This window comes from Balaenoptera physalus (assembly GCF_965194825.1).
Source record: "Balaenoptera physalus genome assembly, chromosome: 17".
Classification (NCBI taxonomy): Eukaryota; Metazoa; Chordata; class Mammalia; order Artiodactyla; family Balaenopteridae; genus Balaenoptera; species Balaenoptera physalus.
The window spans coordinates 27,851,846-27,867,650 of record NC_138895.1 but is presented as its reverse complement, the minus strand read 5'-3'; the positions used below and the strand labels follow the sequence as shown (position 1 = coordinate 27,867,650).

The 15,805-nt window shown below is 35.8% G+C and overlaps 1 protein-coding gene across 8 annotated transcripts in view; it reads right to left on the bottom strand.

The window, feature by feature from the left end:
- RALYL (RALY RNA binding protein like) overlaps positions 1 to 15,805 on the bottom strand; it is an 881,748-nt gene that overhangs the window by 810,944 nt on the left and 54,999 nt on the right. For 3 of the 8 annotated variants that reach the window (XM_082434024.1, XM_082434021.1, XM_082434019.1), the window contains exon 1: positions 4,442 to 14,973. The exons of 2 other annotated variants lie outside the window; for them this stretch is intronic. In XM_082434024.1, coding sequence (XP_082290150.1) covers positions 4,442 to 4,531 — 90 coding nt within the window. In that variant the 5' untranslated portion in view covers positions 4,532 to 14,973. Of the gene's footprint in view, positions 1 to 4,441; positions 14,974 to 15,805 lie in introns of those variants that run through there. 3 more of the 8 variants (XM_082434023.1, XM_082434031.1, XM_082434025.1) reach the window with 3 other exon arrangements.

The window sequence follows — 15,805 nt, the reverse complement described above, 5'->3', positions numbered from 1 at the left end:
CAAATCACTCAAAAGTGGTAGCTCTTTCCAGATAAGAAAAGGAAGGCTTAAGGAGGTTAAATAACTTGCCCAAAGTCATCCATCCGGATCAGTTATAAGAGATATTTATATCTGTTAAATATGTTAAACCAATCTCTCTCTCTTATCATTACAGATCAAATATTTACTCTCCATGCCATATTGTATCTTGGTCATCAGGTATAAAAGCCTAGGAATCAGGTGATTTCTGTTGGAGATATGAGACAGAAACATGTCACTTTATCATACTGAACAAAAAAAAAGGATAAAAGTTATATGTGATAGTGCTCTTAAAAGCAAGAATCTTTTTTTTTTTTTCAGATGAATCAAAAGACAAATGGACAAATCTAAGAAATGCCAAAGCTAAGAAATGGCCAAGCAAAAAGGACTACTTTGCAATGACTAGACTCTTCAGAGGATAGGAGCACTTTAACCGTGGAATTTTTCCAAAAATCCCTAATGCACTGAAAATTAGGGGAGTTACCTAGCTTTCCTTTGTATTTCTGTTTGTAATTTGTACCAGAGAGAGGTACAAAAAAATAAATAGGTAAAAGAGCTGCCAAAAAAAAAATTGGAAAAAAGGCAAGGTAATCAAAATTGCAGCAGGATATTCTAGACAAATGAGACAGGAAAGCCAAGTGTACATCAATGGCACAATGGCTACCTAACTGAAAGTTTCACAGTCAACATCAAAAGCACAAAAAGAAAGGAAGCCACTCTCAAGTAGGTGATGAGAATTGACTTAAAGAGTCTGAGCTGTATAATGACATTTCCAACACCATTTTAGCAGTGGTGTTAGAATAGACTAAAGACAAGGAGAGAGAGAAACAAGACCAATTAGAAAGCTAGTGCATCATCAACACACTGAAGAGCCCAGAATATGATGACGGTCCAAGTGGAATAAAAAAGAATGGATGGGAGAATGAATGGGACTTGGTACGCAGTGAGGGTGACCACAACAAAAAGAGGGAAATAGCACAGAAAATTTCAGTGTTTGAAATGGAGGGACTGGAAGAATGGAGGTGGCATAATGGCAACATGGAAGCAGTGCCAGTCCTTCCTTTCTGCCTCAAAATTGCAAAACTAAAATATTAATTCTAACTCTACTCAGTTCCTAAACTATAGAAGACAAAAGCTGGAGTGAGTTAGGCACTTTGAGCCCCTTAGCTGCTAGGTCTGGAATTAGTCTGTGACAGCGTCATAGACATACCCAGACCCAGGACCTGCCACAGTAATAAACATGTCTCCACCAAATCCATCAGGCTTTTTTCCTATAAAATGGAAGCCTTTATTGTTCTCTATTAAAATATGTCATAAATAAAAATCGAAATATGAGAAAGAAAGAAATTACCCATAACCTAATTGCCAAAAGATATCAACAATATGTCAAGGGATTTTCCATATCCACAAATATTAATCTACTTTACCACTTTCAATGGCTATATTTTTATAATACGTAGCTTTTAACTAGTTCCTTCCAGATAGGAATTAAAGTTGTTTCAACTGTTCTAATCTTACCCATAAATTGATAACTGTATAAAATGCCTTTGCTGAACATCATTTTTATTAACTTGTATGACTATCTCTTTAAGGTACATTCCTTGATGTGTATATATTATATGACTAAATATATACATTTTTAAAACATTTTCATACATATTAACAAAATACAATCCAGAAGGAGTACACCATTTTATATGCCTGCAAAGAGTATATTCAAATGCCCATTTCCAAACACTCAGAAAAATACTGAATATTGTTAACTTAAAAAAATAGTTTTCAAATGGATAGGCTAAAATTACATCTCATTATCATTTTGCATTTACTAGATTATTAGAAAATCTGAATATATCTGCATATTTTATTGGTCACTCATATCTCACATGTTGAAAACAATTTTCACATTTTTCTTTCAAGTTGTACATGTTATTTTTATAGTAGAAAAATTTTATGTCCTATGTAGCCAAATGTTATCTTTTCTCTTAGAATCTTTGCCGTTGGTATCACTTACTAAAAACCCCTTTACATTCCAAGTCACCCAAATTTTGAGTAGTTTTATTGTTTCAATGTATATAATTAAATCTCTCATGCATTTGGAATTCATATTGGAATAAGGAGTGAAGAACTGACCAGACTTTTTTTCCCAAATGACTACGTTTTATCAAGGCCTCTTTTGGAGTATCTGCCTTTTCTATGATTGTCTGAAATGTCAACCTTTCAGATGCTAGGGATGCCAAGATACATGAGAAGCTCTTCCAGGCTTCTCCAGGAAGAAAGGGTATTTAAAAAAAAAACAATTGCAATGGAATCTTACAGATGCTGTGGGAGAAAAGCATAAAGACATCAGAATGTAGTGAGGACATCAAATAAGGAATATTATTCCCTTGAAGGTCAAAAAGGGAGGGGTGTCACCTCATAGTAAGTGCTTTTCTCCCACAGCATCTGTAAGATTCCATTGCTTCTGAAAGAGTGCTACTATATGAGGCTCGCTAAATATATGTGGACTGAATAAAGGCAGTTTAACATGGAAGTTAAGAGCAAGGCTTTGGAATCAGAGAGGCTTGGACTTACGTATAACCTCTGCTATTTAATGGTTGTTTGACTCTGAGTAATTTACTTTTCCTCATAAGATTCTGTGTAAAGGACTTAGTACAGTGTTAGGCATAAAATATTGATATGTGAACAATAATGGTAGCTATTTGTAGTGAATAGTAATAAGTAATATTAAGTTGTGTCCATAGTAATGACCATACTAGTATGAAAATTGAAAAAAAAAAAAGCTCCATTTCTACAGGATTTGTAAAAATCTCTCTTAAGGAGAATAACTAGAGAATAATTTACTATACAACTAATTTATATTTAAACTTATGTAAATACATACGTTTTAAAATACTACAATTTGCTTTTGTCACATTATTCATAAGAAAATTTATGAAATTCACAAATATAATTAAATTTAAAGAAACACAAGTTCTGTTTATGCATGTTATTATTATTTTCCTCATCCAAATTAACTAAACGGATTTGTGTCATTTTCACAAACTGTTCTGTAATATTTAATAATGTTAGGGGGTTGGTAATAACTCTCCATGTATAAATTATCTCATGAATTTTATGAATTTAATTATCTTATTGAACAAAATGCAAATTTCCTTAATTAAATTGGCTACCATAGAAAATTTTATGAATTGTTACAAATATTTTTTAAATAGAAATTTGAAAAAATTTCTATATCATTATGTAGTCTGTTAGCACTAATAGAGATTAACAATGAACCCTGTATCTGTGGACTCTATTAGGTTAAATTTTATTTAGTCAAATATACATTATTTCTTTGATTTGTCATTTATGTCCTATCTACTTCTCAAACTAATTAGGGATGGCATACAACAAAAGGTATATGTAAATTATTTTAGTAGTTGTCCATTTTTTTATATCACACTCAAGTTCTCCTATTGTAATTCTGCAAACAGTTTTATCACCCTGTATTATATAATCAGATTTTCTTAACATGGGAAGAAAGTCATTGCAGGTCAGGAACCATGGGTTCTAGTTCTGGTTCTGCCACTGCAAGAGTACTTGACCTCAGGTGTCACATGACTTACATTTTCATCTATAACATGAGAAAGTTGGACAGGAACTACCTCAGGGTTTATTCTATCTATAATTTCTCTTTCTTCTAAAAGATCCATTCTCTTTTCTGACTCTGAAGTCCCTAATTATTCTCCAGTTACCCAGATTTTAAACCTGAGTCATCTTAACATGAAGTGAGAGATACGAGCATCTACATAAATGATTATGATAGGAGTGAAAAAAGGTGTTTGGGTTAGCGTGGCCTGTTCTTGGAGTGACTGAGTCTCAGTAATGAGGCAGGAGACAGATGGGCCCCAGACTGAAGAGCCAGAGTTCGCCCCCTGTAGACAGATGCTCCACAATAGCAGGAGCGAGAGAAGAGCTGAGCCCTGCCCAGATCAGAGATAAAAGACCACATATTCTTCATTCTCGAAGTCAAGGAGACCTTCCCGACTGACTACACACATGCAGAAAGGTTCCTTGAAGGTCAAAAAGGTAGGGGGTGTCACCTCATAGTGAATCCATCTTGGCTAAGAGATGCGCAAGCACACATGGGAGGACCCTGAGATATACCAAATACGGACTCAGAGCCAGGCAAAGCAAGATGATTGGTCAAAGGAAACCTGGAAGAAATGCCCCATTGTATTGCCAAAAGCCCGTTTTCGGTTTTAAGGTTCGTTGGATTCGCTGGCAAAATAACCACTTGTTTCACACAAATAAACAGCTTTAATCAATTCTTTAATGAAAGGTGATTTAACTTAATTTTAATATACAATTGTTAGAATGAAAGGAATAAGAATATTACAGAAACACAACAGGGTATACATCACCGAATTGGGCCGACACCTACTTCCAGATCCAAACAGCAGCTGGGAAGTCCGAAGTGACGGCAATCTGGAGCCCCATTTGGGAAGGGTCCCAGGTGGTGCCTCCACCCCATGGATGAGACTTCAGATTGGAGTTCTGGGGGCTTCTGTTTATAATTCCAGGCTGCAAACTGACATCATCAGTTTAAGTGCAAAAATGCAGCTCTGGATGCACTTTAACCATGCTGTTGGTTTCACCATGTAAGTCACAAGATTTTCCAGACCCCGGGGGACTGGCCAGGTGCCCAGGGCTCAAGAAATTCCAAGACTCACTCCTTTTCTTATGTAAGCGCCGCTTGACTTGCTAGCAGTAATTGTTAGGTGTGCAAGCAGGCGTGCAGTCCAGGCAGGGTCACAGGTCGGGCAGAGGCCTTTTTCTGCCTCTGAAACCTGAACAAGACTCCTTTACTAGTTTTCCCAACACATATAAAAGTGATTCAAACTACCACTACCACAAGGGCGCAACTCTCTCTCTGAGTCTGCCCGTGTGTCTATCCACACGTACTCTTTTCCTCCCAATAAACACGTTACTTGTTTCAGTACTTTCCGTCTCTACGTGGAAATTCATTTCTACACAGCTGACAGGCCAGGGTCTTGTCACTGGCCACTGGTCTCTTGTGGTCTAGTGGCTAGGATTCAGCACTCTCACTGCCTCAGCCTGACTTCAATCTCTGGCCAGGAACAGAAATCCTGCTTCAAGCCGCTGCAGGCCGAGGCCACCTGAGATCAGTAAGACCCCAAATGAGATGCTAATATTATGGAATAAATAGTTCCATATTCCCTCCTAGTTGAAGCAATACAAGGGGAACTGGGTTATTACCCACTTAACGTGCTTTTCCCCTCCGTGCATTGAGGACTGCTGGTCCTCTACTGTGCATTCAACAGGCTCATTCTTCAAGGCTCAATTCCAATCCCACTACCTCTATGAGACCACCCTTGTTTTCCTGATGAAGACACAGAGCAATTCATACACACTTCCATTATGACTCTGAACACATCCTATTTCCTCTTCAAGGACAGAAAATTACATTTCAGATTATTTTGTGTACCAAAGAAACTGGAAGTATGCCTTGTTTTATAAATTCTGTCCAAAATATGGCTGAATGATCACATGACTGTCTGAATGTACACATGTATGTATGTATACAAATTGAATAAATGAATGAAGCATGAGATGAAACTGAAGATCTGCGACCTGAGTATTAAGGGCCATTTAAAGAAGAGACTGGGAGGATGTTTAAATCACAGCATGGAAATGAATGGCATATAAGTTCTTACATATATTGTGTGTGTGTGTGTGTGTGTGTGTGTGTGTGTGTGTGTGTGTGTGCGCTCACGAGCACCTACAAAATAAAACTTTGATGAGTCATTCACATTTAATACAGTGAATGATTCGCAAATACAGGTGCTTCCTCTGTTTCAAAATTTTGAAGGTTCTTTTCGAAATACTGATGTTCTTACCATTTCCAACTCTACACAAAAGTTGCAGGATTTTGTCAGTTCATACTTTTTGTGCCCTGTGTTAGTCTTATTCTCAGGAGTCTAGCGTTAGGACTTCCCTGGTGGTGCAGTGGTTAAGAATCCACCTGCCAGTGCAAGGGACACGGGTTCGAGCCCTGGTCAGGGAAGATCCCACATGCCGCGGAGCAGCTAAGCCCGTGTGCCACAACTACTGAAGCCCGTGTGCCACAACTACTGAAGCCCGCATGCCTAGGGCCCATGCTCCGCAACAAGAGAACCCACCGTGATGAGAAGCCCGCGCACCTCAACAAAGAGTAGTCCCCGCTCGCTGCAACTAGAGAAAGCCCACGCACAACAATGAAGACCCAACGCAGCCAAAAATAAATAAATTTATAAAAAAAAGAAAAAAGAGTCTAGTGTTAACCCAGCCATCTAATGGTCAAGTGTACTTGGATCAGCAGTGTTATCAAAATCCTTCTTTGCTGGTAATTTTGTACGTGCTTCCTCATACACTTGAAAACTTCCCCTACATCCAGGATGGAGTTTAAGTTCTTTAACTTGTCTTAGTCTTGTCACTCCATTTCATGGCCCTCCTCCACCTTCATTCCCCCATACTATGCTATTTTCTCTGACTAGAACATTAACTACCGCAATCACATTTTGGGGGCTAACATATTCATTCTTCATGTCTCAGATTAAATAACACTCACAAGACAAAAAATTTTCACTGAACACTCAAGAATGAGGGAGCATCTCTTCAATTCACTCCCTTACAGTTCTATACTGTGCCTACTGAAGCATTTCTCTCACTGTATAATGTTATCTGCTTACAAGTCTGTATTCTCTGCTTAAATACATGTTCCCTGTGGACCAGGAAGTTGTCTTTTAACTTGCAGTGACAGGCACAAAGTAGTTCCTTGATTAATATTTGATAAACAGATACACAATTGTGACATATGATAGTAATAATTTAAAAAGTCAAAGAAGAAAAATTGTTTTCTAAATCATGATTTCAATACTGAAAATAATTTCTAAGACTTGATGCATGGTGCCTAATGACCCATAACTACTGTAATCATAAGTAATCCTTATCAGTTTTACATCATTCCTTAACAGTAATAGGGGAGTCAGGAGGGATAGCTGACTGGAGAAAATATTCTCACAGAGTGTGACTTTGATACTACAAGAGGACACTCAGATGAAAATACCAAAACACAAAATTTTTAAATAAAATTATAAATTGTAATCGTGGAGAAGAAGATTACATAAATTTTGCTTCATAAGTACTGATCGAATTGTCATTTTCTAGTTATACCTACAAATAAGTATTGAATTCCCTCTCAATGCAACTTTGCATGAGACTGAGTTAGCAAGAATTATACACAAAGTTTTTAAGAATGATAGCACCTAGAATAGCAGCTTTCAAATGTTTTTTTATCACAGTATTTTCAAGAAGTACATTTTTTCTTGAGTTCCAATAAAGACAGATAACATAAGTATGTACAAACACATAACTGAATCAAGTTTCATGAAACAATACCTAACCTACTACAGGCAATATAATCTATTTTCCAAAAAATCCCTGCAAACATGCATAGATTATCATACTTTCTTAACAGACTTCTGAAAAATAATTTCTCCCAAATTTAAAAATTTAAGAAGAGGGATTTTATGTTTCTTAGTTATATTCTTTGTAGCTTGACTGATGGGTTGAGTAATAGTTGCTTTATTTTTAATGAGTAATAAGAATACATTGAAATAATACAGATAAATGAAGGTGTGAATGATAAGTTTAGGTACTCAACAAACATCTAAATAAAATATTAAGTTTTAATCTAAATAAGTGTATGAAATTTGTGAAGATATATGAGATCTTACCTGAAGAAATGCAGCACCTCTTTGATCTAAATAAACAGGTAGTCATGCTTACCCCTCGATACATTATTATGTTTTTGATATGCTGTTACCTATAGTGATTGGCTCCTCTACTCCTGTTAAACTCACTAAAAAACCTACTTCTCATTATTTCTCAGTCATTCATTCTTTCCAAAGCATATTGGATCTGCACATTTGTCAGGCACAGGGCTGGGTGATAAAGATACAATGGAGAAAAAGAGAGATGTGGTGTCGGTCTTCATGGAGTATTCATTCTAAAGAAGCCAGTTGATAGCAGCCAAGTAAACAGCACACACAGTCTGGATTGCGCTACAAAGGACATATACAGGGTGCTGTGAGAGAGGAAAACCTGAGTGGGAGAAGCCATACAAGGTTGAGGCCAAAGAGCCCCTCTTTGAGTAGGTGCAATAAAACCTGAGACCTCAAAAATGAGAAGACATCAGTCCTGCAAAAAGCTAAGGGCAGAATTCCCATGCAGAGAAATGGCCAAGAATCTGGGCAGAACTAATGCTTCCTTGAGGAACTGAGAAAGACTCTATGGCTGAAACATAATCAGCAAGAAGGAATAAGACAAGATTGGAGAGATAAGCAGGAACCAAATCAGGCAGGGCCTTGTAAGTCATTGCAAGGAAGCTGGATTTTGTTCTAAGTATAATGAAGAGCTGCTGAAAGGGTAAGTCAACTCATGCCATGATCTGATTTACATTTTTGAAAAGTCACCTCTAACTGCTATGTAGAGAATGGATTAGAAAGTATAAACATGAAAGTCAGGTTAAGAGACTACTTCAGTAAATCTAGGCCAGAAATGATGTAATTTGGCCTAGGGCAATGGGAGATAGGATAAAAAGGTGGAAAAATTCAAGATCCATTTTGTAAGAGAACCTGTAAGACTTGCCCAGGATTAGAAAAGAGGGGCAAGGCAAAGAGAAGAATCAAGGCCAATCACACACCCTCAGCTCACAACCGAAGACTTGGTCTTTTTATAGCATTCTTTCCCCCATCCCTTTAGCCCTGTTGGTTACATCAGAAGCTACTTGGTTATCAGTGGCATATGAACCCTGAAGGACCTTTTGTGCATCAGGGACCAGATTACTATTGGCCAAAGTGATTTACTGTATCCTTCCAGTGAGGTTTTACAAGCCCATAAAATAATTTTATACATAAACTTCCATGGTACAGGTGAACTTGTGCTCTCCTTTCATCATTTCCCAAAGTGAGATGATAGAGGAAATTTTACACATTCTCCACACAGATTTAAGCATCACCATCTTAAGGAAACCCTCACAGGATCTTCTGATCAATAAAACAGACCTATGACTGGGCTTCCGTGCCTCACTGTGTTTACTTCTATGATGGCACTCAACACACTGCACTTTGATTCAAGATCCAGGTTACATATTTGTTTCTGTAACTAGCTAATACACAAGCATTGTTAAATATGCACTGTTGGAAAAAATAAAGTTAATTAGTGTGTTAATACAGCACAGATTAACATACAGGACAGAACATGGTAAGTGTTCAATAAATAATCTGGACTTTTACTGATTTACATGGATGAATTTCAACTTATACTTGAAAGAAATTTTTTACTTATTACAAGCATAATAATTACTTACTTCTGCATGTCATTTATATTTTACAATGTACTATTTCAGAAAATAAATAATCTCAAATGTCCCTCAAAAAACTCCTGAGGGGACTGATATTAATGTACCCATTACACAGATGATTAAACAATGCTTATTTTACTTGCCTAATACACAGGCACAGTATCCATGTACCTCAAAATATTTAAAATAGTTATACTATATCTAAATACAAAAATGGATAGTTAAATCATAGTTATATAAAAAAAAATACTTAAGGTCATGAATAAAACACAGCAATTTTCTGCTTTGTGTTAAAAAAAAAAAAAAAAGAAGAAGATTGGCAGGCTCTAGGAAAATGGGCTGCATGAGAAGCTGAAGAGTATAGACATTTCCCCTCCAGATGCACTCCAGTTAACCTACATCCAAGTATATCAAGTATATGGATACTGAAACATAAGAAATATTATGTTTTTCTCGCTTTAATTTTAGATTTCCTTTTGTGTCATGATAGGATTGGGAAAAACACATTTCTATTACTTGGACTTGTGATAGCTAATAAAAACAGGTAAGATTTATTTAGCATTACTTTGAACATTTTATAACACTTTGTTTCATACAAGGTACTTGTTTACAGTACTTTGTTTAATTCTTTAAATACTCTCTTTTGCGCACTATCATTATTCCATTATATGTGGATGAAGCCCAGGTTTAGAGAAAAAAAGTAACTTGCATGAGATCTCACTGCTAGGAATCAATACAGCAAATATCTAAACCCAAGCTTTCCCTGGTTCACACACTTACCCACCATGCTATATTGACTTCTCTCCATCAAATGTTATTCCTTGTTACCTCCATTCCTGTAAAGAATTCCTGAGTTATAACTACTTGTCCCTCTATAAATGTGAAAATAATTACTTGCACTTCTGTTTCTCTTTGTGCATATTGTGTATATATTCTACTCTCTATTTTCCTATAAGATTAGTTTATTTTTAAATGTTGTTTATGGTGCTACCAAAACCTCCCAATGGAATTAATTAATGAATATTCTCTATTCATTGTAATATGCAAAGTAATAAATGCCTTCTCAGATTAATGGCTGAGACAAAACTAAGATGGTTAATGAATCTCAAAGCCTATTTACCCCTACGCAATAGTGATTATTGTTCTTTTACAGTCAACCATATCATTAGGAGGAAATACAAGAGAAATATATTTTATCTCACCTGAAAGTGTTGAAGATGATGGCTGTGTAAAGGGTTCAGCACAATACAAGCTAATATCATGATATAAATATTTAATAGAATATTTTAAATGATTTAGAGTTTATTGGGGTTTACTAAGAGAGTACAGCTTAGATTAATAAATGCATTAGAGATAAATTTTATGAAGTATAAGAAATTAAAAAAATCATATTAATAATGTACTTCTAATCACTTACGTACAAATTCTATTTAATTTTTCCAGACTGTGGTTTACAGAAATTGTTCTTCTTGCTTGGTTTAATTGCATGAAACTTACTGCAAAAGAAACTCAAAATGAGTGGCTAGTTTCATCACCTGTGGGAAATAAAATATTGGCTAATACGGAAATTGTTTCAAATAGCTATTATGTGTGCATAAAAATTATGCTCTTATGTAAAAATCAGGAAGACATTTGGAAGTGGGTTGTTTTTCTACTTTTTGTTATCATTTACCATAATCTTCCAGAAACGTATTATGAAACAGGGAGCTCTCTATCAATCATTTCTGGGATAAACATTTCCCAAAAGGTAATGTTACAAGAATATCTGCTTTCCAGTTGTCGATTTATCAGGGACAAAAATGTACCATATTTCTCCATATACAGAAATACCGTCTTTTGGCTCACAGTGAAACCATACATATTATATCAAGCCAAATCATTCCAAAATGTATTATACTTATATAAATGACAAATTGAATGACTGAATATAGAAACATGGAACAAACAGGTTTCTGCAGTCTTAAAATACTTATGATGGCCTAACTGTTTATAATAGTAGCAGCATTAATCTCAAAGTAGTAATACAATATTTTAAAGAGATGAGTAATAGATTATCTAGTCACACTTATCTACCTTGTTAGGAAAACCTGGATGACCATATCAAAACATGCACCTGAGAGTATCCAAACTTTCCAGAGTACCCTAGTCAAACATTAATTTTGATGACTAGGTTAGGAATATCAATGTAACTAAAAAATCGAATCGTTATTGTTGTCATAGCCAGAAAAATAAAGGACCCCATTTTCTTTAGTTTCACATCATCCAGTCACAGTAAGAATGTTTGACCAATCTCAAGATTCCTCTTTGCCCGTCTACATGTCTTCTATTATCATTACTTTTTTAGGAGGATGGAGATAGCAGTAATCTTCTGGTGCCAGTGTCCTTATTTCCTTACATTGTATAGCTTACTATCTGTGTTATACCCAGTTAAAGTTACTATTACTTAATAATTTTCAATATTAGAATTTCTTTTTATTTCCTTTTGTTCACATACTCTATGCTTCATCATGCACCCTCATCCACTTCCCTTGAGGAAAATATGCTTACTTTCCCTACTTTGTTAAGAAAAAACACAGAGGTGTCCTATTCATTTTAAGTTACATTTAATACAAAGTGTGAGTGAAAAATAGCAAGCTGATCATTACATTAAGAAAAAAAAAAAAACATAAAATCTACAAAGTACACAGTCTCAGCTTTTCTTGCCTATAGTTTTTAATTTATATTCACTGTAACTAACTCCAGGCCTCAGTTTGACATCACATGATCTAAGCGTATGCACTAAATTTTCCAGGTTCCAGGATAACTTGAAAATGTCACTGAATTGTGATTCAGATGTGGGAAAATCATACTGTGAGCCTGTTGGAAGAGTTTAAAAAGAACACTTTCACTTGGCATTGTGGCTACTACATCATCAACACCCCTTGTGTTTAATGTTCATCCATTTATTCATTCATGAAAGAGTCATTAACACGAACTGGGCCCATGCACTGGGCCTAAAGCAACAAATTTGCATTAAGTTTATCATATGCCCTGGATGATCAGAAATCATGTGGTAGGCACAGAAGAGCAATAAATTGATTGTTGGGATAAGCTTCCACAGAGCTGTGCACAGGTGCTGGGGGAGCCAAGAGGAGGGGCACCTAAATCAAATTTGTACTGGGCACATTCTCTGCAGGGAGTGAAATGTCTTTGGAATTCTAACCTGTGGGGCATGAAGGTCTACCCTGATGTCAATCTGTCAATCCACAGTATTTCAAAAAACTATTGCACCAGAAATAGTCATCTGAGGATTCTTTGTCATAAAATTATTGCCCTATTTTATAACATTTTAGGCACATATTCTTCACTTTTTAACATCTCTGAAAGAAAGCCATATTATACAATTGAGAGCATGGCATATTTCAGTTGACAGCACTTTCTCCCTTATCAGTGCATACAATAATGATGCTTCTGACAATCACAGGCAACTCAGAGTTGATGATATACAGGAAGCTATCATTCTGCAAAACACTGCTTGGGCAATATTTCTCTTGGGATAGCATAACTAGACCGATTAGCTTCTCTCCAGTTATAAAGGGTTACATGTCCCACTGACTCTTCACAAAGACTTAAACACTATCATCATCACTGCTATCAACTTGGAAAGAGGCTTGAATAAATTGTCGATGACCAGACTATCCACTTATGAGAAATGGCTTCAGCTTGCCCATACTTTTCATAAATGGTGAAATAAAATGTTCCAAAATCTCTCTCCTAAAGAGTCTAATATTTTCCGGAAAACATGTTAATACAATGCTTAACCTACAGGATCAGTAAAGAGAATCAGCTTATAAAATATCCCACTAGTTTTTTCCTCAACCATTATTTTACAGCCTGATTATGCAGGGCATATCAAAACAGGCATGTTTATGAAACATCAAATAGTAAGAGAACTATTTCCAAGGATGATCTACTATAAAATCTTTCCAAGCATTCTGCTTTTCAAGTAAATCTGAGAATTTCTATTATACATGGACCAAGTTGTACAAGCCTGAAAAAACATCTATATGATCAAGATATATGAGGGGTTTAAAAGACATATATTCTCATCTTTAACTCATAATTATTTCCTTCTCAGTGTATTGCTGATCTAGGCTTAAGTGTCAGCCTCCAGTTCTTTAATATTACATAATTTGTCATCCTCTTTTGATAATTATTTTTATTTAATATTGTACACGTACAACTTAAAAAATAATTTATTTCAAATATATTTAATATTTAGTGTATTTTAAATACCTTAAGATGTTTTCAAAATTGGTTTTAACATGCATTTCCTAAACCACTTTTATTTTGGAAATTATAATAGTCTTTTTTGTAATAGAAAACACTGACCTTAAATATCATGGTAGATTTTAAAAACTAAACTCATGCAGCAAATTAAAATGCAAAATGTGCTTGTCTGGAACAATTATTCACAGAGAAACAAGGACACACTAAGTGGAAAGAGATTACCTACTGAAGGTAAGATTTACATATTAATGACAGAAAGTTTGCACAAACTCAGAGGCTAAGCTGTGTTCGGTGACCAGCAGGCTTCTATTTATAAAGGACTCTAACCCACCACAACCTTTTGTGTTATTATTACAGACATTAATCTACTAGCAGCATAAATATGTAAGCTAGGTCCAATTTTATTTCAGGACAAGAACATAGAATACTGATTATGAGACCCATCTGATCTGATGAACCATCTCTATCTGGAGAGTGAATTAGCTCATATGGATTAATGAATAGAAGAATGATACTAGTACAATGTGAAAATCAGTTGGCTTTACCTGCAATGTCCTATTTGGTAGCCACCAGTCACTTGTAGTAATTGAATGTACATAAGTTAAAATTAAATTAAAAATTCAGTTTCTCAATCCCAGTAATGACATCTTAAGCATTCGTTAGCCATATGTAGCCTACTGAACAGTGCAGATATATAACACTTCCCTCATCACAGAAAGTTCTACTGGATACTGTGGAATTAATTAAAGAAACCTCAGCTAAAATTAGAGTTGGGATAGGCCTAAAGAGGGAGCTCTCACGATACATCATACATCCTCCCATTACTCCAAACGGGAAAAGACAGTAGGCCGACATCTCCCACAGGAATGTGTTGCCTACTTTACTAACCAGCAGGAAGAACAAATTTTTATCTGCCAATGACAGCCCAGTGAACCAGAGACTGTAGTAACCCAACCAATGAGAAGCCTCCATACTTCCTCCAATGGACTCTTTTGGTATTAGAGCCCCTCCCAAATACCCACTATTCCCTTATAGCAAGCTCCTCTTCCTGTTCTCTGGATTTGCCTATGGTGCACCACAGTTCGAATATCCTCAGTTGCAATTCCTCTGGCTATTCCTGAATAAACTCACTCTGCTGGTGAGATAACTAGCTGTTTTATTATTCAAGTTGACAATAGCACTGGTTTATACTTACTATTGCCCAAAAAGTTAAGGATCTATGCCACCAAGTAGAAGCGGGTGAACACAAAGTTCATTAGCAGAGCTGCAAGCAACAAGAATTCCTTAATGTAGTATGCCTCCGTTATCCTCTTGACTCAGATACTCAGTCCTAAAAGTACTTATTACATGCTTCTTCCTGATCTTTGTGCATTTCACTCATCTCGATAACATCACAGTGTTATTCCTTCCTTATGCCTCCTTCCACCTGCCACCTCCACCATTTTTTAAGGTTAATTCTTACATCTGTTCTGTTACTTCTTTTTTTATTAGGAATTTTACATTTCTTTTTAACACTGCTGAGACTTCTATTAAAATAGTGTGATTTTTCTTCATGATATGGTTACACAGACTTACAGTGATAAAAGCCTAGGTCCATTTTCCCCATAAGCCTTATAAATTTTACTGCATAATTTAGCAAATTGTTTGATTTTTCAGAAATGAATATACTGTATCATAGCCAAAATGTCTGTACAGTCTCTAAGAACAAACTAGGATCAAATTCAGGATCTGGCATCCCTGCAAACTACTCAACATGTAAGGCCCACTTTCATGTGTACCACAGGGATAATTGCACCTGGGGTCATAGCATAATGAGGATGTTTGTTATGTGCCTTATGAACAGTAAGTGCAAATGTGTGGCGTTATTTACAGATGCAATCATTTACTTTCAAATGTTTCACTGAGACTGTAAATTCTGACTTCATAAAGAATTTCTTGTGAGTATATCTTTATATGGGAGAATACTTACATTTTCTCATACAAGTAGCTGGTACAGTTTATTCCAGGAAGTGTGTACAGTGATGAGAAGGGAGACCTAAATTTCGGTTTATAACTTTCTATACCATTTATTTTTGTGTGTGTGCCATGTGCATACATTAGTTACTCAAATGA